General features: G+C 38.7%; 1 protein-coding gene across 1 annotated transcript in view; it reads left to right on the top strand.

Annotated features, from left to right (window-relative positions):
• Nucleotides 1-14,175, top strand: part of LOC109035089 (nose resistant to fluoxetine protein 6) — a 31,651-nt gene extending 17,476 nt beyond the window's left edge. The window contains exons 4-14 of the mRNA XM_072297977.1: nucleotides 80-300; nucleotides 2,166-2,284; nucleotides 2,783-2,976; nucleotides 5,051-5,202; nucleotides 7,076-7,244; nucleotides 8,110-8,303; nucleotides 9,357-9,498; nucleotides 10,140-10,329; nucleotides 10,947-11,092; nucleotides 12,186-12,351; nucleotides 13,259-14,175. Of these exons, the coding sequence (XP_072154078.1) occupies nucleotides 80-300; nucleotides 2,166-2,284; nucleotides 2,783-2,976; nucleotides 5,051-5,202; nucleotides 7,076-7,244; nucleotides 8,110-8,303; nucleotides 9,357-9,498; nucleotides 10,140-10,329; nucleotides 10,947-11,092; nucleotides 12,186-12,351; nucleotides 13,259-13,269 (1,704 nt within the window). The 3' untranslated portion in view covers nucleotides 13,270-14,175. The remainder of the gene's footprint in view (nucleotides 1-79; nucleotides 301-2,165; nucleotides 2,285-2,782; nucleotides 2,977-5,050; nucleotides 5,203-7,075; nucleotides 7,245-8,109; nucleotides 8,304-9,356; nucleotides 9,499-10,139; nucleotides 10,330-10,946; nucleotides 11,093-12,185; nucleotides 12,352-13,258) is intronic.
• The last annotated feature ends 9,673 nt before the right edge of the window (nucleotides 14,176-23,848 follow it).

Raw genomic sequence — 23,848 nt, 5'->3', positions numbered from 1 at the left:
GACTAAGAGTAGAAAGAATCTCGGCTGTATTTGTGAGTATGATTTTCTTCAATTACAATTCTCTCTTCGATTTGTGCAGGCATCCAAATACGACCGAACAAAAGTGCCGAAAGACTTTTTCAATCTCGCCTTTTGTCTTCCGAGCTCCTGCGCGCCGGAAGATCTGCAATCCTCTTTGCAAACGCTCTTGGAGGGGCCAATGCGGGCCGGATCCTTCAACCTAACTGTCACCGTTGACCACCTCCAATGCACCTCGAACGAGGAAAGAGACTCTGAGCCTTCAGGAACACAAATCGTGAGGTAAGTATTAGTTACTCTAATTTTATTTTTAACGACCTGCACATATTTTTACCGAGTAGTATTACCTCACTGAAAAAAACTTGCCTGCTAGACTATTGAAATCTCTAAGAATATCCTGAAGCAGATTTTATTCCGACTCCAATTTTGTTCCAAAAAAACCCGAGTGATATACTGTCGTGCTAAGGAAAAACGCCAAATGAACTTTCGAGACTTGCCAAATTTCCTTCGATGAAATTTTTATTTTTTAGGAGAGTCATGAATATTTTTCTTTAAATTTTCTGAATTTTTAGGTAAAATTGCGGACTAAATTATCTGAAAAATAGGGAGGAAAAGATTCATAAATTTACCAGAAAATTCGCGTTTTATCAAAGGAAATTTGACAACGCCTGAAAGTTCATACGGCGCTTTTCCTTAGCACAGCAGTATAAGGATAAGGATATCAATGGCCAAAGTGCGCAACCACGTACCTCCGTGTCGGTGTTTCAAAAATTACCACTCCTATTTTATTGCCTCGAAGATGAACAAGCCAATTTTATAGCTTGAAATTTAAGTATAATATTCTGCGAACAGAGAGAAAACGTCGCAAGGTAGTTATCAAGAAATTACGTTGTCTAGTCTTCTGAAGAAAAAATAAAGAATGACAAAAAGTCTGCAACTTCGTTAGCGGAGATACGTGGTTTCACTTTTTGGCCATCGATATCGATACGGAGTAGAGTTCGATCCGTAAGAGCGGAGTTAACTCCGTGAAAAGAGTAGATTCCATTATTCATTTGTATCACTCCAGTAGTCTAAGAGCAATACGGACTACGGAGTGCAATACGCATAACCATGCTTTTTCTTTCCAACTAGTCTGTCCGGTGTCTACTATTCAGTCAAAAGAATTCAGCTCTGTCCGTGTTTTTGAATTTTTATCGACAGCAGTGCGCTTGCTGCACACGAGAACACGCGGTCAAGGTTGCTGGATTCGCTTTCATACCAAGTTGTTGTCTTGTTTGTGCTCATTGCCCAAATATTGGCACGGTTAGAGGGAGGCGAGAGAATGCAAACACTCAAAATGGCGACGAGCTTCAGAGAACATTACCTCATTATTGAAAGACGAATTTTGATTCGGAGGTAGAAGATGTGGTCATGGTGTGAAAGTGATATCCCATCGGTAATTTTACATTGGTGGAAAAGTGCCTCCTCAAGAATCGAAAAGGAAACTCGAGACTCTTGGAGGCGCGGAGTGAAGGATCGATTTTCGATATTTCTCCATTTGAAGCTATGGTAAATCGATTATTAAAGTGTTCGGTGAAAACATCCTATTAATCGATCCTATTCCATAGGTTTAAATGACAGATCAATCGATGTATCGCAAACACGCCACGCCACTGATAAATGACCACACTCAAATGAATGTCTAAGAGTTGTGGGTTGTGCCGGTGCATAGTGCATACGGCAACACAGTGTATGAGAAGTTATAATGACAGATGAACTGAACTTTGGCAGTGAATAACAGGATGGACCGAGAAAAGATTTTCCTCGGAATCGTTTGCGGCTGGTGAGAATATTTTTTTAAGTAAAAATGTTGAAAATTCTTCCAAATTGCGGTAAAAGTTTTTAAATTTCTGAATTTCTAATTTGAGCATTTTCATTTTCGTCTCCTCCAATTTCTCAATTTGTTTGTCAATTTTATTTCTTGGCGTCTTTCCATGCACGGTGTCTGACGCCGTCGGAAAACGTTGCAACCAAGTCGACAGCGAGAATGCACCCAGATTTTGTTGCACAGCTTTTAAGGAGCGGAATTAGCGGATTTTTTCCGTAGCTTTCCGCTAAAATTTCTAAATAAAAATGATTAAATTGGCTGATTTTTTTCGTTTTTCCAGATATTTCATGATGGTGGTCACATTTATTTTCCTAATATGTTCCGGAATCGATATCCTTCTTGCCGCCACACAACCTGAAAAGTACGACGTGTCAAATTGTTCATTCGACAAAGCCACAGGTAAATAAAATGTGAAGCATGGATAAAAAACCTCACTTCATATGAAGTATTAAAGCTCCCAGTTTAAGTAACTGACAATTTTGGTAAATGAGGACCGAACCAAAGTTCAGGTACCTGAAATTTTTGTTGGGCATGCCAAGTTCGTATTTATTACCGAGGGCTACAGCTCTCTGGACTCAAAGTTCTGTTCGTCCGACCAAAATTTCTGTTACTTTGAATGGAAACTCTGGTTTTCTTTAAGAACTAAAAATTAGTCTGTAATTAAATTTTTTGTCTCCGTGTTAAGGTCCAGAAATTATTCTGGTCTATGGTCCGCATTCAGACTGATTTTTTAGCACTAATTATTTTCTATTAACTGTTTAACACTCTCTCCTCTTTCAAATAGAGACATTTCGTTCTAATCTAGCTCCTTCACCTCTTTTCACTATACTTGATTAAGCTTAACGGCCTGAATTTCATGTGATTCTAGTGATTATGCTGATTTTTTACTTTTTTAAGGATTAGAGAAATGGATCCTGCCGTTTTCGATTTTACGGAATGGACGACTGCTGCTCAAAGGAACCGATTCTCCCGACGATCACAAAATCCTCCACGGCTCCAAACTCATCCTCATGATATTGGTCATTGTTGCTCACCGTGTCATGGAGGGCTGCGTCAATCCTGCCTTCACGAATTGGAATTATTACGAAAACGTAAGTTAAACTTTCTGACCTAATCGTATGACCTTTTCTAAGTGTATTGGGTCCTGGCACTCCTGATGGCTGCCACACTCCAAAAGTTTAACAGATACTTTTTTCCTAGTTTGCTTTATTTCATAAAATACCCAGGGCCGGAGTTACCTACTTGCCGCCCATGGGCCGCCTGTATTTTTCCGCCCCCTTCTCATTCATTTTGAAACATCAATAGATCGTATTCGACAGTGGTTCGCTGTATCGTTTGGTTCAAAATAATAGAACATAACGTCAAACAAAAATTTTATGATTTAATTTGGAAAAGCTGAAAATGATAAAATTCCTAACAATTTCACTTTTCATTGCCATTTGGTACTCAAAAGAATAACAATTCGATCACATAAGACCCGTTACCTCAGATCTCTAAATTGACTTTTAAGGCTGTGGTTACATATTGAACCAATCGATATCAATATAATCTCACCTGTGTGATCTTTCGAATACAATCTATAAAAACCATCAAGTGAACGTGCCGGTGGGGGAGGGGTGTATGAGACACGTTTACTCGTGTTGGATGCATTTTTTGTAAAAGCCCTGCCAACACTAACAAAAATTCAGTTCCGTAAACCCATCCCTGCTTGGACAAGGCCTTCCATTTATAAAAAACGAACGAAAAAATTATGAAAGAACAAACATAAATGTGGTTAAAGATTTTAACTTCCGCCGCTGCGCCGACCGCACTGTGTTGGCGCAATGCGTGAAGTATTCACGCAGTCTTGTAGGCGCTATGCGTTTCACGCCGACCGCTGCTGACCACACTGTTTGGCGCAATGCGCGAAGTATTCATGCAGTCTTGTAGGCGCTATGCGTTTCAAGCTGACTGCTGCTGACCGCAGTGTGTTTGACGCAATGCGTGAAGTCTTCATGCAGTCTTGTAGGCGCTATGTGTTTCATGCCGACCGCCGCGCCGCTCCGTTCCAGGTCAAATGCCGTGTTTGGTTTCTCTCTTAACTCGACTAATTAAAGGTGTTGTCTCTTGTATCACCAAAAGACGACACAATTAGAAATTACTCTTTTTACTCTCAGGAAATGAGAGATTTTGTCGCCTTTTCTCGTTTGTAATTTATTTTCTGAATCCGATTGTTTTCTCTCATTTTTTGATAACTACATTCAAAAAGATTGCAAAATTTGCCGCCTCCTACATTTTGCCGCCATGGGCCGCGGCCCATGTGGCCACCCCCTTAATCCGGCCCCGAGAATACCCAATTAAGAAGTCATACAAACTTCATCTGAAATAAAGTGTCAAACTCGTGAGACTAGTACGTTGATAGCTATTCAGTTGAAAAAGTCGTACCTCTGGCTAAGACGTTGTAAAGCTCTGTTTAAGTTTTACATTATTTTCTTCTTTTTTAAAAAAATCAGCAATAAGTTTTCCTTGAATTTTCTTTGAATTTTTGTTTAATCATTCTGAAGTATTCTTAAATGATATCAAAAAGATTTTTTGTTTTCTTTTTCTTCTTCTTCAAAAAAAAAAAAAATAAAAAACATCGGAGGATGGAAGTTGTTGAAATGTAGCCTTGGAGATAGATACGCATTGCTCAATCCAAGATATTAATTTGTTATTCAGATTTGACATACCTAATTTGCTGCCATAGATGTTATTAAGCGGGGACGTCCCTGTCTAGGGATTCTCCGTTACATCGGAGCATTGGATTCAAAGAGGAGCACCGGCCCAGGAACTCTTTCAGTGCCACCAATGCTGTGAGGAGACACTCATAGCATCACGAAGTTTGGGTATACTCTCTCAAGAGTAAATATGTAACTCTGATGAGGAAGTATTCTAACAACAGAGATTGCTATAATTTGAAAACGACGAATTTACCGAGCCGAGCATCAATAATTTTTTTCGATCCGTTTTAAATTAACTTCATAATGATCATCATCGGCATATTTTACGAGCGTCATAAAGTCGTTTTTTTCCCCAACATTTTATACTTCAATTTTATTTAAGTCTTGTTCAAGCGTTGTTCATCATGTTACGCATTAGTATGTAGTTTATTACACATCATGCATCACTCAATTCTATATGCCGCAGAGAATCCAAGAGTTCAGCCTGTTTTTCGTCGGCTTGCCAGTTGTGGATGTCTTTTTTTGCATCTCCGGTTTCCTCACCTGCACATCACTCGTCAAGCAATTGGACAAGAACACATTCAACATTTGGACTTACGTAGCCAATAAACTTATCAGGTATGCCAACATTAACTGCAATAAAAAGGAGGTAATAAATAGAAAAGTGTTAAACATTAAAAAGCTCCAAAATTTGGGGTCGGACAAAATTTGGGAACTTTAAAAGCTTATAAATCCATTTATAGAAAACTTTGAGATTTTAAAAGTGGTTCCATAGGTTTCCTCGTGAAAGTTTCTTCTGGTTGCACCCCTTAAAAAGTAAAATGTGACGAAATAAACAGCAAAATTTGCAGTTTTAGGTCGAAAATTTCATGTCCGACCTTTCTGATTGACTGAATCCACTGTGCAGCACAGCACATGTTTTCGCTCCGGTATTCCATATCCTTGCGTAAAAGATCACACCCATGCTCCGAAAATTTATAGCGCTTGTGCGGATATGCTCGTTAATATGCGAGCGCCATACACTCAAAAGTGCGGAAATAAGCAAAATGAAATGAGATAAAAAAAAGAGGTGAAAAAATAAAGAGAAAATAAGGAGAGGATAGTTTGGAGAATGTTTAATTCAGAAAGGTGGGTTCACCGTCGATGACACAGAATGCCATTCAAGGTCATATCACCGTAGTATTCAATCACCATTAACCTTCTTTTTACCTCTATCAACGAAGATACAAATTCGGCTCGAGCGATTCCCCGCTCGGGTGTTACTTCATTTGTCCTAATTTTTTTTCCCTACCACAAGTTTTCCTGATACTTTTCTCTTACTCGTTTTTTGTCCAATTGCAGTTAGTCCTACGATCGAAATGTCCTTATTGCTCTTTCTAACGGGAATTTGTCCTAATTTAAATTAGGACAAATTCGTTGAAAAAAGCCATGAGGATATTTCACTCATAGGACTAACTGCAATCGGACAAAAAACGAGTAGGAGGAAAGTATGAGGAAAACCTGAAGGAGAAAGCAAAGCTTAAGGGGAAATGACTTGCTAACTCCACGCGCGTTTGGTGCAGGTGGGTCGAGGAGCTTCTGATCTATACGGTGGGGAGTTTGCATGCAGTGAAGGATTGATGAAGAATATAATTGTTCCCGTTTGGAACTTTTGAGAAGATAAGAAAAGCTGCCTCAAAAAAAGTCCGTCTGTGCCATCTAGGCGGCTTAACGATTTTACACGGCATGATATATTTTTTTTTAGATTTTACACGCGGCCAAGTACCGCCACAGGTGATGTTCTGAATATGATTGCTGAATTAAAAATGTTATCGATCTGAAAGAACCCGGAAAAATTATCGGAAGATCACTTCACTCCCTTTTGATCGTAAAAAAAAAAAAAAAAAAAAAAAAAAAAAAAAAAAAAAAAGCGCAAAGTCTCTATTTCATAGCGAGACAATACGATTTCGACGCAAGAAGTCTCAAACAAAATTGAAAGTTTATATAAATTGAGTCTTCATTGAGATATTTTTGGAAATAAAACTTTGAAACATTCCCAAACATAGGATTAAAGGCACTTCTTCTTTTATTTATTAATCTCGTACTATTCTTTCGCGTGAGGCAAACCTACGCTCAACCGAGACAAAAGAAACAAAAAAACAAACGAGAGAAACCCGAATTTTTGTTCATAATTTGCTCGAACCGATTCAAAAATTGCCTATAAAAAAATATGATAAAATTCCGCCATCCGTGGGGAGGGGGGGAGGAAGGAAGAACTGGTCGAAGGGCAGCGCTATTTTTTAGAACAAACACTTGAATTCACTCCTACCGTTTCACTCCGACTGATTCTGTTTTTGTGTAGTGCATTACAATATATATTATTATAATGATTTGCATACAATTGCATTCACTTTGCGTTACATGTGTCTCAACATGCATTGTATATTGATATTCTTTTAAGCTTATAGTGATTGTTCGTGGTTTTTGTGTGTTTCCCTGGCAATGTTTTTAGAGTGCTTCCACCATACATGTTCATCCTCGCATGCACGATTTTCATTTTGCCCACACTGGCCAACGGACCCATGTGGAAGACCGTTATTGAAACAGAAGTGGATTACTGTAGGAAGGGATGGTGGACCAATCTGCTTTTCATCAACAACTATTATAATCCTCAGGATTACGTAAGCATTGTTCATTATTTGCTCGTAAAGCTCATGGTTGCAGACAAAGATGTTGAAAAATTATTGATCTGAAGTTTGATGAAAGTGTCCCTCGCACACCTTTGAAAAGCACGATGCAAATGTTGTTTTTGATTTTAAGTTCTAAACGTGTAAACGCGAGTGAGAACACGGGTGAGAAACGATGTGCCCTATACTGGGTGAAGTGAATATGCATACAATTCAAGCTACTCGATCGTCGAAATAGTTGTATTGCGTGCATTGCAGTCTCTCAACCTAGTTCAGCGAAAAAAGGGAAAAATGAGGCACGGAAGAGATAAATCGTTTAATAAGAGAAGATATACGCCAAGGTATTTTTATGGGCTTTAATCCAACATTTGAATCAACTCTCCCAAAAAAAACTATCGAAGATGTATGCAAGGATTCTTAAGCGTAAGGAAATGAATGAATAAATGAAAAAATAAATAAAAAACTGAACAAGTTCATATTTATCATGAAAAAATTCCAGCTAAATGAGTATGTTAAAATTGTCCAACGTGGAGAATGATTGTTAGAGCATAATTTAAATTTCGTTGGTAGGGGATTTTTAGAATGATCAAGCGATGAATTTCAAGCTATTTTTTATCAGAGGACATACATTAAAATGTAAAATAAAGTCACGTATGGAAACAAAATCAAGAATGTTTCTGAAAAAAATTGTACTAGACCGTAAAATTGGGAAATTTTGTAACTATATCCTAGAAAGGAAGACAGCTGTCATCTTTAAAAATTGACGTAGCGTAAGCACATTTTTGACACGTTTTTTATAGAGAGTTACAACAACAATTGCCGATTTCCCTGACTGATGTCTGTGTGTATGATTTTTTAGTGTTTACTACAAACTTGGTATATCGCGGCTGATATGCACTTCTTCGTAGTAGGCTCCGTGATGATTTACTTTTGCTGGAGATGGAGCTCACGGAAAACAACCATCATTGGATTGGCTCTTTTCATCAGCGCTTTCATACCTTTCGTTATTGTTGTTGTTAACCAATACGACGGCGTCTTGAAGCAATACTATGAGTGAGTGTAAGATGAAGTTGTTTGAAACGTAAACTTTCGGTGAAATCACACTAAAATAATAATAAACGTCGATGTATATTGAACATATTATGCCAAATTAATGTAGGTATAGACATTCTTAAAAATTTCCGTGCCTATGGCCACTTTGGGTTACTTTGAATTACTTTTTTTTCAATTAGATGGACCAAAAGGGCCTGGTTGATCGACAAAATTTTTGGTTGAAGCTACCTATACCATGGGTTTTTCTGACACAACTGGGAATGACTGGAAGACTTGCGACTTGCGAGTAGCTAGCGCATTGGAGTATCACCAATAAGATCCAGGGTTGATCCTGACGCCTTGCGCCTGATTTTTAACGAGGTTGCAAATTTTCAACCCGAAGATTCGGTCAATGTACACCCAAATATATGTTTACCAAAAATTATTAACCGCACGTCTAGGTTACCTACTTTGTGATCTACTCCCCATGTTACCACAAAATGTCGGTAACTTTTTCTTACCGTGTAGTTGCCGCTTTAACAATGCTTCTGAGCGCTCCTTGACACCCAAAATGTAGAGAAATAATGGTTTTACATACATTTTTCGGGGAAAACAAATTCATTACGTCTAGCGGTATATTTCAGATGATTTTTCTAAATGAAATATTTTTTATGTACCTAATGTAAAAATACGGCTAAAAGTATCCGAACACGAGATGATGCATTTAAGTAGTCAAATCAAACCTTGAATTTTCAGATATAAGTCGGTAGTAAAATTTCTAAAGCTCCTCTTGCATGGTCATAACTGGTCTATCAACGGGTTGAGATCAGTGGCGTGTCGTGAATGATCGATTATCGATACTTCCCTATTTGAAGCTATGGTAAAGAATCGATTATTAAGGCGTTCACAGCGAACACCCTGTTTATCGATCCTTTTCCATCGGTTTAAATAGCAGATCAATCGATTTTTATCGCAAAGCACGCCACGCCACTGGTTGAGATAAGTATTGCATGTATCAAGTATGTACGATGAACGCTTGCAAGTACTCTATTTTTACGAAAATTTCGTTTCTAGCTACCTAGCGAAGCCACGCTCTCATGAGGCATTTTTACACGTCTACATGAAAAGCCACGCTCGGGCTGGTCCATACGTGGTAGGAATAGCCGGGGCATTCATCCTGAATCACCTGAAGAAAAATGGTCACAAATTCACAAAGGTAAGCTGTAAAATAGTCTGTATGAGTTTTTGATTGTTATCAAAATAACTTGTAGATACGCAGATAGTTGCACACCATTAATTGAATCGCGATTGCTTCTATCAGATTTTTTAGGAATAAGTTGAGATGATCGAAATTCAGAGAAATCACGTAGAGCATTTAAAAGCACTACGACATGATTCTTTTGGCTTTTGGTTTGTTCAGAATTTTGAGTAACATGATTTGCTGGTGAGGAAAAGTCAGGAAAATACAATTCATTGGAAGAATTCAGCAAGATTCATGAAAATAAATATATTTGCAAGAAACAACCTTTCCATTCGTTTGCTGAGAAAATTTATCTGCATGATACGACTATATGCGGGATGCGTCATACCTGCTTTTGGTACAAAAATATACTAAGTTTCTCGCAATTTACGCATAAGGGCATTAGAGTGAGTTTTCCGACGAAATCTCCGAATCTGGTTTCCCAACCTAATTTGACAAACACTGCTCTACTAAAAATGTTGTCTTCGTAAATAGGTCCGTGGATGATTTATATGCAACTGTCGTACGAGTTCCAATTTTCTTTAATTACAACATCACGTTCATGCTTTATAAAATAAAAGAACCAGACGTTTGAGCTGAAGTATGACTTGTTGCAGGTCGCAGCATGGGCGGGCGCTCTTTCCGGGGTAGTAATCAGCGTCTCAGCGGCGGCTTACGGCTACGTGCTCTACAACCCGAACAAACCGTACAATGCTATCGAAAACGGTCTCTACGCCGGAATTCACCACCACGCAGTCGCTACAGGCTTCATGATCATCGTCATCGTCCAAATCATCAGCGGTTTCGGTAAGTGAATCATGCAGTATGAGGAGGGGCATTGCACTTTTTGACAAACTGAGACAATAGTGACGATGTATATATGGTATTTTAAGCCGCTCCAACAGGAATGCATAAATGAATCGACAAAATTTAAATTTTTGGGTCTAGAATCCTTTAAATATTTAAAAACATTTCAAAAATGGACTGAAACTGAAAAAAAGACCAGTGCCCAATAAAAAAAACATCGCTCAAGAAATCCAGACATTTTCCCTGAATATTATTTTAAAAAATTATACTCCATGAGAACTCCCGCAGGATCGTGGGAAGTTCTTTATTTAATTTGTAGCATTTCAAGTTGCCTCTGTCCGCATGCAGCAGCCAAACTTGTCTTTATCTTTTCCATTACTGAGAGTGAATTTTTTTCGTTTTGAAAGATTATTAGCAGATAGTCTTTCATAAATTTAAACTCACCATCTTGAACTAAAAGTTTACGAGTCAGACGTTTATGATTAACTTTTCTGGTCATGTCAATGTACAAGACCAACAATTTTCAATACCTCCCGAGGTAATACTCGGAGGAAGTGTCTGCATTATTATCAGTCTTAGAAAGTATCATCTTTGTCATGAATTTTTAATTTTCACAGGCGTGCTTGACGTGTTCTTCTTGGCTCATGACATATTCGCACCAGGGAGCCGGTTGTCGTATTGGGCGTTTCTGCTCAATATTCCGGTGATTCTTTACGTCGTAGGTTCTTATAAAACCCCACAGTACATGACGTATGAACAGTTGGTAAGTCACTTAAATGTTAAAGAGTTACTTGGCTAATACATTGAACACGGAACATACTCTTTAGTGCGCATGCCTAGAGAGGTAGGCCACATGACATCACTTCGCAGTGGTCTTGAAGCAAACAAAAATGCAACAAATATGTACCCTAAAATTAGACTTAAAATCGTGAAAAATCAAATTCTTGGCTGATCCAATTTTCGAAATATCGCAATTTGAAATTTTCATAGTAAATGCCAGGCTCCTAGCGTTTTTGATAGATTTTCTCCGCGTTTACTTCGACTGCTCATTGAAATATGATGATAATAGAATGAAAATCATTGAAATATATGTGGCTTAGATTTCCAGGAAGATTAAAGCTATGTTTGAAATTCCGACCCTTACCCCCCAATTCAAAAAGACAGTCAAAACTACCGCCGCAGAAGTGAGCTAATGATTACTATGGAACAACGCCAAGTGAAGTATCCAAAACTTTGTTTTTTTGGTCGCAGAATCCAAATTTCGAGGCAAAAATCGAAATTTCATGCAAATAATGTTCCAAATGCTAGGTGGTAGCAGAAAACCAGGTTCAGGAACTCTGCTCGAATTAGCGTATGGTCTTGCGACTCTTGAACCGGTGTCTTTCTAGGCGAAAATCTAGGTGATCGATTTTACGATCCAGCCCATAAGTCGTTATTTCCGAGAATAATTCTTCAAACGTTTAATAAAACTATAGATGAATGAAAATGTGGCTAAGTTCTTGAAGCAATAAGGCATCAAAGAATATTTTCTCTCAATCATTTTTCAGGTAGAGTTAGACTTACGCAGGTATGAAAAATGTGAAAAAGTTTCCTTCCGGATAGAGTGACTGTATTAAGTTAAATATGGTAAACAGTGACATTATATGTGTTTTCTAATGTGTTTAAATGTTGACGCTTCTAATCAGAAATTGCTCTCTTACAAATCATTTGGAATAATATTGCTATTGCAAATAGCAGTTTTAGATTTACCGAGATTGTTTGAATAGTAATAAATAGTCAAAAACTTGATTCGATTCGCAAGAATTAACGATAAAAAAGAGGGTAATGTTCTCTAAACCATTTGTTAAATTTTTCAGATTTACAGCGGTCAAAACTGGGGTGATATCGTCCTAATATACTTCATTTCTATTTATTGTTACCTGATAATTGAAGCACCTATTAATCATTTCAAGCCAAAGATTCTCAACCGCATCAGAAGGATTCAATCCGCGGCGAAAATCAAGATCGCGTATAATCCAACAGGTATTTATTCATTTTACGTAGAAATCGCTCATCGAATATGTCTCTCAACATCATGGAATCTCACAAACTAAACAGTAATGCAAATTTTATCTCTCTAATTTTTATTGTATGCTTATTTGCTTGTATTCACAGAAGAAGCGAACTGGTGTTTCAATGCATTGTGCATCGAAAACATTTTTTATTCACTCATCTTTTTTAAAAATATTTTAAACATGAAACAGAACGGCCTACTCGATGGGATCGAAAAAATTAAGAAATAGAGAGAACAAATAATATTTTGGTACTTTGTGTGGTACCGGATTGTGTTGGCGCAATGCGTGAAGTATTCATGCAGTCTTGTAGGCGCTATGCGTTTCAAGCCGACTGCTGCTGACCGCAGTGTGTTTGACGCAATGCGTGAAGTGTTCATGCAGTCTTGTAGGCGCTATGTGTTTCATTCCGACCGCAGCGTCGCCGCTCCGTTCCGGGTCAAATGACGTGTTTGGTTTCTCTCTTAACTCGACTAATTAAAGGTGTTGTCTCTTGTATCACCGAAAGACGACAAAATTAGAAATTACTATACGTTTACTCTCAGAAAATGAGAGATTTTGTCGCCTTTTCTCGTTGGTAATTTATTTTCTGAATCCGATTGTTTTCTCTCATTTGTTGATACCTACATTCAAGAAGATTGCAAAATTTGCCGCCATGGACTGCGGCCCATGTGGCCACCCCCTTAATCCGGCCCCGATACCATGATACCATCGCTCGGAATGACTGTAATATTCAATTGTTGTCTAAAACCTTCACCTCACTTGTTGATCAGTGATTAACTTCACTTCGTTTTAAGCTCAACATTTAAAATTTCTAAAAATTTCAGACCATTTTCTTTTGTGATTCTTTTCGTAATTTCTTTATACTGTTGTTCCAGATAAAAAATAAACTCAGAGACTTTTTCACCGGAAAATCTGAGAATTGAGAAAGATCTTGATGGACGCCAGGACGCCAAGGACGCCGAGATTTGCTCTAACGCATTGTAAAGTTGCTCTTAAAAGAGGCCACAGGGAATTGTTGGAAAGCGGTGAACGAGGCTATGATAGAGAAAGTTAAAGTTTGCACTGAAGATATACGATTATTTTCAATAAAAACAAAGCAAACCTCATGAAGCTGTTTATAGGCGACACCAGAAATCTATCCACGAGGTTAGCTGGCCATCTTAAAGTACAAATTATGATATAATGTCACTATTCTTGAGGAGAAACCCAATTGTCCCCACCTACTGATTTAGATTGATTATGGAACAATCCTGCTTTGAAATATCTGTGTTTAAGCAACTTTTAATTAATTGCTCTATTCAGAAAAGCTACCAACCTTGAGATTACATTTCCCGGTTGTTCTTTTCTTTTTGCTCCGATACCATTATAGTTCTTTTTGATAATGCATTTGGGCAATCATTGTTTAGAAATTTTTTTTTATTAAACTGAAAGTTTATGTAGGAAACATAAGAACTAGTCTCACCATCACATCCATAATGTTAATACCTACAGTGGAATCGATAATTATGTATGATAGGATATATTTAAGTTTACTGTAAAAGTTGCTCACAGTGCCTATAATCGTTTTTTTTTAAAATTTTATTGTCTATGATGCAAAAAAACCCCACATATGAACGAAATAAGTTCATTTCCACTTATATTTGTGTTATTGTAAATAAGATCTGTTACCGTGCAGCGTGCAATAACTTCTGATTATTTATATTTTTATTTATAATTTAATTTATTACTTAAACATTTGTATTTATTTGTAACAAAAACGCCACACGATAAAGTTTTTTCATTTAAACCTGCATTTTCCTTTTAAACTTCACAATTCCTCGTTAAAAACCAACGAAATGATGGCAGTAATTGCTTCAACAACAACCAGTTACTGTCATCGTTCTTACTGAGTTCAGCGCGCCTTCAATTCATAGGGTAGATAACTTATTCAGCTCTTCGAGAACGAGATTGTATGACACGCAAAATGAAGGAAGTTTCACTTCCATTGCCAAAAGCTTCTACCGATCATTGGTTACTACTTCCTGGACCAAGGTGGTTATTGTTTTGACTAATTTTTAGACTTAATAAGTAGTAAGATACTTTGAAACTTAACGTTACTAGAACTGAACAGACAACGTAATCATTTTTAATTTTTTAACTAAAAATTAGACAACTGCATGAGGAGAATGCATGGTTCAAACCACGCTAAATTTTGGTATCTGTTTATACATATATAATCGCGGCTCGTGGCACCTCGCAACAAAATTGAAGCGCTGGGTGCAGAGAGAGCATTTCTTGGTCACAGTGTCTCAAAATCTCCGCTAACGTTTCATCCTTTATAATTGAAGCAAATGTATGTAATTTGTTGTAATTTTACTGAATATTCTTTGTGATTTTACATTGCTGAAAACGTAAAATTCCAGTAAATTTACCATACAGTTTTCTCTCTAGAATAAAAATTAGCACTGGATATTCTGAAACACCGCAACCTAGAGGATGGGTTTTGAGGACAAGCTACATAAGTGCAGTTTTTGAAAAATTGAGATATCAATTATTTAAAGTATAACTAGTCTTAATGCATATTCTGTGAAAAATTTGCTCCCAAATTCCAATTTTTAAGCATCAAAAAGTCAGATTAAACTTTCTTTCCGCCACAAGGGTTCACGTAAGTTCGAAACTTCAAACACGTATTTCTCAAAATAGCAAAAACTGCACTTATGCGCACCTTGTCCTCCAAATCCATCAAATGCCCTTTCTGCACCCAACACCTCAATTGCCACATTTTCCTACACTCATTTTTCGGTTGTTTTGTTTAACCACAATGCACATATGCAATGTGTATTCTATACGTGACAAAATGCAACATTTTTTGTTGCGTGTTTGCGTATGGCACGATGTGCCGGAACTAAATGAAATGTAATCCAAAGTTTAAGTTAAGGCTCTTTACACTTCTACTTTAGGATTTCGAAATCCGTCTCCAGAGAGGAGGATCAATATTGCAATGCGAAATAGCGCAGCCGTGATTAAACTCTGTAAAGTTGTTCCCATGGTGATGCACTTTTCAGGAATTCAGCTCCGCGCCAGCCTCCACCCTCTCCGAGCTGTCAGGTGAAATACCTGCTGATCACTGATTTGGGGATAACGTTTCAAGGGGAGTTGCCACACAGGGCTGTGAAAATACTAGAATAGTGGATCGTGAACTTTTTGTGAGAGTCGCGAATTTTAAGATTTAGCTTGCTTTGAGAAATCTTACGTAAAATTGAGCATGAACATGAAATTTTCAGCACGTCATAAAACATAGAATTTTTAAAAGTTGAATATTTGAATGTACTAAAGGCGTGTAAAAAGGAAAAAACAAAGAAGAGTTTGCAGATTTGAAGAGTTGTTCTCCCCAAAATATTGAAAACCGGTGAACCCCTCGCCATAAATATACATAAAAATTCCATTAACTGACGAAATTTGACTACCGGCCTAGGCATTTGATAAAATGCCTGATTTGACTAATTGCTTTCGACATGTACAAACCTGGGTTCTTCAAAATAAGATTCGGATTCAGGTAAAACTAAAACCTTGGTCACGTGATCAATTTGCTCGTAAATGAATGACGGTCACGCAGCTTTTCCATTGATTTATACCCTAGAAAAGCCACGTGACCTCAATTGCTTAACATGCAGATTGATCTCGTGGACAAGGTCCATCCAATTTTTCAAAGTTATTTGCTGATGTATGTTGCGTTTAGCAATATCTGTTCATCAAAAAAGCGGGGATTTTGACAAATTGATTCTCCAAATTTTTATTGACCGCGAATTTTTTTAGCCACCTGTTGACGAAACTAAGTGCCACCGCTCACTAGGAAGTGCAATATTCTTTGGAAAAAAAAACAAGCAGTAAGCTCCAACGCATTCGCGTCGGAAAGCGGCTCTGGCCACGATAGTTGTTGAACGTTTACGGTTTCCTTGGTAACCTTTGTTTGCTATCAGCTGATATCGAGTAATATGCCTAGGAAGCTCCAACCACTGCGTTCTTCCAAAAAACCGCGAAAACTTTAAAATTCAAAATTTCAAATTTTGAACGTAAAGTACATTTTTTCCATCACGAGATTAAAGCACAGACAAGTTTTGAATTATTGACTGTATCACCATGATTCCAAAAATACACTACACAACATAGCATTGGCTAACAATAAAACAATATGCAATAAAATAAAGTCATGACAAGGTACATAGTCGAAAATGGGGCCGATTCCCATCAACCAACGCGCGGTCTCTCCAATGTAACATGGTCCATTGATACTCCCCAGCTGGGACCGTCCGGAATAGCAGCTCTAGTGCAAGCACCAGAGCCGCTAATAGTGCAAGCACCAGAGCCGCTAATAGTGCAAGCACCAGAGCCGCTAATACTTCGCCTGATTTCGTTTTTCATAACCTAGTTGGGACCGCATCAGAGGTTACCTGATTTTCTCTTATGTGGTTTTTCGAGTCAAATACGAAGCAAAATTCAGCCTGGAACATTATTCAGTGTATACGTTAGACTCTGAAGGAAATTCACGGCAAACTAGCCGGAATAATGCTTCGTTGTTATGTAAAAAAAGGAAGAAGGCAAATATCTCAAAAGAAATCTGGTAAAAAGAGATGCAATCAGGCTGATTTCGGTTAAGCCCGCCCAATTGGTATCGGATCTCTATTATATTTTACAATAAAATGAAAAAAATTGCTAAAACATGGAAAACAATGCTGAAAACAAGGTGAAAAAGGATCACAAAACACTTAAGCCAATTGGCCAGACAAACTCTCTCACCAGAACTTCTTTCTGGTTTTTCTTGTATCAAGTTTCAGTCGCTTTTTACATTCATTATTATTCTCTCCTTATTTCCGATTGATAATGGCCAAGTAGTCGGTCGAAAGTTACAATTTTTTAAAGCTCATTTTTTTAGAGGGATTCCTTATTTCCTTTCATTTCCTTATTTATAGCCTTCTTTCCCAAGTTTTAGGTTTTTTCCATCTTATTATAGTAGTATACGTCATAGACAGAGTACTTCTGTTCTCATAATTTATTACGAGAGCATTCATTAGCAAGATACGGGACGGAGGGGAGGGTATATTACAAATCAATAAAACAACGGATATACTCGGTCGTAATTATCCTCAGCGGTCTTCATCGGCTGCAAGAACGGGCAAAGCCAAATTCACTGCAAATCCTCCGTTTTTGCGGGGAGCCATTCGAAATCATAGACACGGGACCGGGGGATGGTGTAAGACCCCCCCCCCCCCCGCACTCCCTTTTCTCCCACGCTCGGGAAAACTCTCTCATGCAGGCTGAGCCGGGATCCGCATACAGACGAGACGGCTCGGCTCCGGGAAAGCGTGGGGAACGGGTTGGAGGGGTAGAGGGGGGTTGAATAGCAGAGGGCGACGGGGTGGGGCGCGCCACGCCCACCTTGCAATTGATACATAACCGGGATAGGGGTTGTGGGGGCGGGAAGGGGGTGCGGAGGGGGCTCTGACATTTGATTTCCTGACGTCGTCGGGGTTTCAGGCAAACTCGTTACAGCGAATTCAGTTACGTCAGCGTCAACTCCTCGCGCGCTCAGAGATTGCGGGAGAAGACTCGTGCTGAATTTGTGGATGTGCCTGGAATCATGGTGTGGCGTGAATGATCGATTATCGATTTCCTTTCCATTTGAAGTTATGATGAAGAATCGATTATGAAGGTGTTCGTTGCGAAAAACCTTTCTATCGATCCTTTTACATAGGTTTAAATGGCAGATCAATCGTGCATCGCAAAGCACGCCACTCCACTGCTTGGAATGGATCCATGGTTTTGCGCCAGGCAATGATCCCGCCCCCATCGGGCGGAAAAATAAAATTGTTATTTTGTCGTTTCTCAGACGGAAGATCGTTACCCACTACCAAAGTTGCAAAACCGACTCGAGGGATTCAATTTTATACAAAAACATAGCTGCACAATTTCTGTCAAAAGTTTCGCTGATTTTTGTGGGTGATTGATAGGAACATCTGTAAAATTTTCATTTAAAAACGCCCAGCAGTGCATGAAAATTCAAAAATAATGAGTGGAAATTTGGCAACCTCGGCATAAAGTTATGCTATTTCGTTAAGAGAACAACAATTTGGTCCAACTTGAAGGTTGCGTTAAGTTTTCCTCGATTTTTTCTGGTTTGGATGTACAGTTAAACGCTTAAACACAAGTTTGTCAATATGAGAAATGTATAAAACAAACAAACAACACGCGCACTGATATAATTTCATTGCAACCGTGTTTTGGCGTCGGTAAATCGATACTTATACCAAGGTCGAAAAATACCAATTTTTCCTCATTAATTGAAGAAGGCTCCAGACCTTATCTGACAACAACTTTTTGCAAAAAGAACGAGTTGATACGGACACAAGTGTCTGCTGAAGCATATGTACATTTATCGGAAATGTCAATTTAAAAGATGAAGAATTTAAAGGGTATGGTGAAACGGCTCTTTTGCAGCTGAAAATAGCTGAAAATAGTACCTAGGATGGCCTCTCAACCGCAAAGCGAAAGAGAGCGCTGTGAAAATGGCTTTTATAAATGTATCGATCGGAGACATTTATGCGAAAGAACTTTATCTACATGCATAGTAACTCGAAGATTGGCTTCTTTAGGCCTTGTCTCGATCCACGGGACGTTTCATGGGATTTGACCCAAGTTCTAATCGCAAGAATGATAATTCTGGACTTGTCATCCGTGAGACAAACAACAAAATTTCTTTTCACTCTCCATGAGTGTTTTTCTTAGGACAACAGGGCCGGATTCACCTACTTGCCGCCCATGGGCCGCCTGTATTTTGCCGCTTCCTTCTCATTCGTATTGAAATATCAATAAAAACCATCAAGTGAACGTGCCAGCGGGGGAGGGTTTACTCGTGTTGAACACATGTTTTGGGAATGCCCTGTCAACACTACTAGCAAAACTTAAGTTTCGTAAACCTATCTCTCTGCGGACAAAGCCTTCCATTCATAAGATATGAACGAAAAAATTATGAAAGAACAAACTGAATGTGGTTTAATGATTTTAACTTCCGCCGCCGCGCCGCGCAGACCGCACCGTGTTTGACGCATTGCGTGAAGTATTCACGCAGTCTTGTAGGCGCCATGCGTTTCACGTTGACCACACTGCGTTTGGCGCAATGCGTGAAGTATTCACGCATTCTTGTAGGCGCTATCCGTTTCACGCTGACCGCAATGACCGCACTGCGTTCGATGCCATGCGTGAAGTATTCGTGCAGTCTTGTAGGCGCTAATATGTGTTACATGCCGATCGCCCAAGTGCTTCTTCTTTCCATCTCAAGTCCTCGTCATCATTGCTTTCTGCGCCGCGCCGTTCCAGGCCAAATTGCGTGTTTGATTTCTCTCTTAACTCGACTAATTAAAGGTGCTGTCTCTTGTATCACTGAAAGACGACAAAATCAAAAATTGCTCTACTCTCAGGAAATGAGAGATTTTGTCACCTTTTCTCGTTTGTAATTCTTTTTTTCTAAATCCGATATTTTTTTATACCTACATATAAAAAAATTGCAAAAATTTGCCGCCCTCTAGATTTGCCGCCATGGGCCGCGGCCCATGTGGCCACCCCCTTAATCCGGCCCTTTAGGACTCCATAAAGACTCTATGTCTACATGGTACTGTTATTAGTATTGACTAACTCAATATTTTTCCCAAGTTAGCAAAAGAAATTTTTCCCCGGAACAAATCCCATGAAACGTCCCGTGGAGACAAGGCCTCAGAGACTATTTGAAGGGGTTGGAGGATAAGTCGCATAAGTGCAGTTCTAAAAAAATAGAGGTATTAATGGTTTCAAGTAGAACCAGTCTTGATGCATATTTTGCGAGAAATTCGTTTCCAAATTACAATTTTTAAGCATCAAAAAGTCAGTTCGAGCTTTCTATACGCCGTAAGAATCCATGTAATTTCGAAACTTCAAACACATATTTCTGGAAATAATAAAAACTGCTTTCATGCGCCTTGTCCTCCAAGCACCACATTTCCCGTAAGTATTTTTCGTGACTAAGAATTTGTTTCATTTCTTCATATACTGCGGTTCAATTTTTTTTCCAAAACTGACGACAATTCTACAAATTAATTGACTGTCTAATTTTGGATTCATCTGCCAGGTTTACAAACATATTCATTCTTCCGAGTATCACGCACTGAGAAATTAGCCCACTGACAATTGGACTGCATTTTGCAATTTGGACCTATAAATTCTGGCTCATCTAAAAACAATCATGTGCATAGGGAAACTAATGGCACATACGTTGTTTTTAAACCGGGCCGGAATTTATAGGTCCAAATTGCAAAATACAGTCCAATTTGGCATCCGCGCCGATGCATGAGTGAAAGATAATATCAGCAAGTATTTAGTTTGATGTAAATAATCTGTTTGAAGTCGGGAGCGCCACCCCTGTTCTTAGGGAAGGGCGCCGGTCCTATTGTTTACATATGTAAAGCACCGGCGGGGAAGCAGTGGGGGAGGGTGAGGTAATATTGACACGTGAATATTAAAACTTCACTGATACTCATGGCCCGACGTCTAATATACTTGCGCCACGTTTTTGGCCGAGATTGGTCTTGCGTAAAGATAAAGGCACTTACTATAAAAAACACCCTTCCCAATTCGAATTTGCTGAAGTAAAGAATGTGCTAAAGTGACCTCTCGTGACATTTCCGCCTACTTCATTTTTGCAATTATTAAATTTCAACCGAAAGCACTAAAAAAAAAAAAAAAAAAAAAAAAAACCCACTTACTGGTTGCATTACTCTTATCGGCATATCAGTGTAAGATATACTCCTACTTTTATAATATTACTATTTTTTTTGTTTTATACCATTAGTCCTAATCATAGTTTGAGGAACCGAACAAATTGTTTCCGGCCCCTTACGCTCCGTGCGACAAAAGGACAAACATATCGACAGCTAAAGTCGATGGATTATCAAATCGTTGGGGGACTGCCCCCTTACAGCTTGCGTCGCTTGTTGTCAATAGCTGACAAGTCAAAGATATTCACGACATAAATCAATCGGACACACGGAAAAACACAAGAATCACTTAGGTAACCTGTCGCGCAGCAATTCGAACCGAAAAGAGAACTCTTTGAGAATTTCAAATGTGGTGCAATCCCGCTGAAAATGCAATTACTGAGCACGAATATACAAATAAAACTTTTGACCTCGCTGTAACTATTAAGGTCACAAAACAACCTTAACAAAAACTCTATTTGAAAATTTCCAAGACGGCTGACAAGGCGTTCGAGATAACTACGAAAAGAGACTAAAATAAAAGTTCAATCTCATTAGAAGCTCAGATAGAGCTGTGATACTCTTCCGCAGCAGGGATTTTCACCAGTCAAATTATTTTGTTTCTCGCGTGGAAAATTCAAATGGTAAGCGATTAAATCTATACTTTTTAAAGACAATCGGATCTAAAGCCGATTTATAAGGGTGCACAAAACGTTCTTGAAAAACGAGCGTATGGCAGCCAGAAGAATCTGATTTTTCCCATCTCCTGATTTCGCATAGTGAAGGGCAAGGGATTGTACTTGCAAGCGAATTATGCATTTGTATTCTTTTTTGTACTTCCTCCAAGTTGGTCTGATTTCCCTCATTACGCAAACCATCCGGATTTTGGCGCTATCTCCGGAGAGCGAAAGGGATCCTTTAACCTCAATAGCTTTCAACGCATGTCGAAGCATAGTCGACGAATCGAAACAAGACTTATTTTACCTTTACGCGGGTGGATTGAATGCCGATCCCTCTTTCGAGCACTTTAATCAACGCTTGCATGAAGCTTCCATTAAAACTGTTTTGATATCCCACCACACTCAACTGACAAATGCTGTCAATACCGATCATGGCAAAAATATCATATTCATTCTTAACGATGTGAGAGAGCTGATGAGCTTAATTTTTTTCACAGTCTCACAACCAAGACTCTTAGACTTAAACGGCAAAAACACGGAAAGACTCAAATACGATAAAATGAGAACAGAACATCAGTCGGAGGGTGTTTTACCTCTGTACTGCGTGACTGTAGATGGGCGTTCATTGTGGACGCAAGGGGAAAAACCATGCAGTAAAGAGTTAAGACTATCATCAGCTGAATTGGAGCCCAATTCGATTCTGAGCGATCGAGTGTTTAATGCGACTCGAGGTTTGTACATCAACAAAATTTGGAATTCTAAGAATTATCTAGTTTTGATCTTAAAAAATTTCGATCCGATTCACACACACCCGACATATAAAGCACTATTAAAAACAGGAAATGGAATGCAAAAGCACACTGTGGATACAGACCCGGTCGCTAGGCTGGTATTCTGTTTCAAATTTTTTTGGCGCTTCTTCAGAGGACTGAAGGCAGTCATATGCCACTCGCAGGGCTGTGAAAAATATGATCCCTTCGTGGAAAAACTCATCTCAACTAAGGGTGAGACCACTAGATATTTTTTCGACTTTTCTTGGAGCGATATGCACAGAAAATCAATCAGCATATACTACATTTCAGGAGAGGGCCATAATTGTGAGGTCATTCCGTCTTCATCCGCAACCGTTCGGGTTGAATCGCACGACGTAATATTGAATGACTTAAAACGTGCTGTAAATTGCACATTGACGTACCCATCGTACACGAATTACATGTTAGACCAATTCGAGCGTTACGGTACTGAAGCAGGCTTGAAATTCGACGTAGATTTGCAGCCGTTTGATTACGGGCTAAGTTTAGAAGGAACTAATTACTCCAGGTATGATTTTTCAGTCAGCGTTGATACGAGAGCTCTGTGCTTTGCAACACCACATAGTGGTTTTATGTCACAAGGTCTGGTGATTTTCAAAAGCTTTTCGCCACTCGTATGGACACTCATCGTCATTACGATTGTCAGTTTCTGGATCATTCTGGGCACTTTCCATTACTTACAGTGCAAAGTATTTTACTTCTTCTACCCAGACGCAGAAGTTGAATTTTACAGAAACTCATCTTCTCTATTAACTGTTTACGCGTACTTCATGTGTGGTAGCCCAGCAAACCTACGCCTGGGTCATCTTTTGACTGGAAAAGCCCTCTTTGTAATTTTCAGTTTTTCTGCATTCATCATAACTAATGCTTTTTTGGGTTGCATGACAACGCTTCTCAGCAAGAGAGTTCTATACCCGGAATTGGATTCATTGAAAGCTTTGGAGGAATCAGAAATGCTCATTCAAATATTTCATGATGATGTCCTAGCGGAAAAGGAAATGTTCTCGCTGCAAAACCAATCGGAGGTGCTAAGTGCTAAATTGGTGGCTAATTTATACGAATACTCCGTAGCGGAATTCAGAGAATTTATTCTTGATTATTTTAGTTTCATTAAGGATGATGAGTTTTCCGCAGATTCTAATTTTACTACAAATCGCATTTTGGAGATCGAGAGGAATATCAAATCTTTGGCTGCGATGGATGCTACGATG

This window comes from Bemisia tabaci, chromosome 3 (assembly GCF_918797505.1).
Source record: "Bemisia tabaci chromosome 3, PGI_BMITA_v3".
NCBI lineage: Eukaryota > Metazoa > Arthropoda > Insecta > Hemiptera > Aleyrodidae > Bemisia > Bemisia tabaci.
This window is presented reverse-complemented; position numbering and strand designations above follow the sequence as displayed.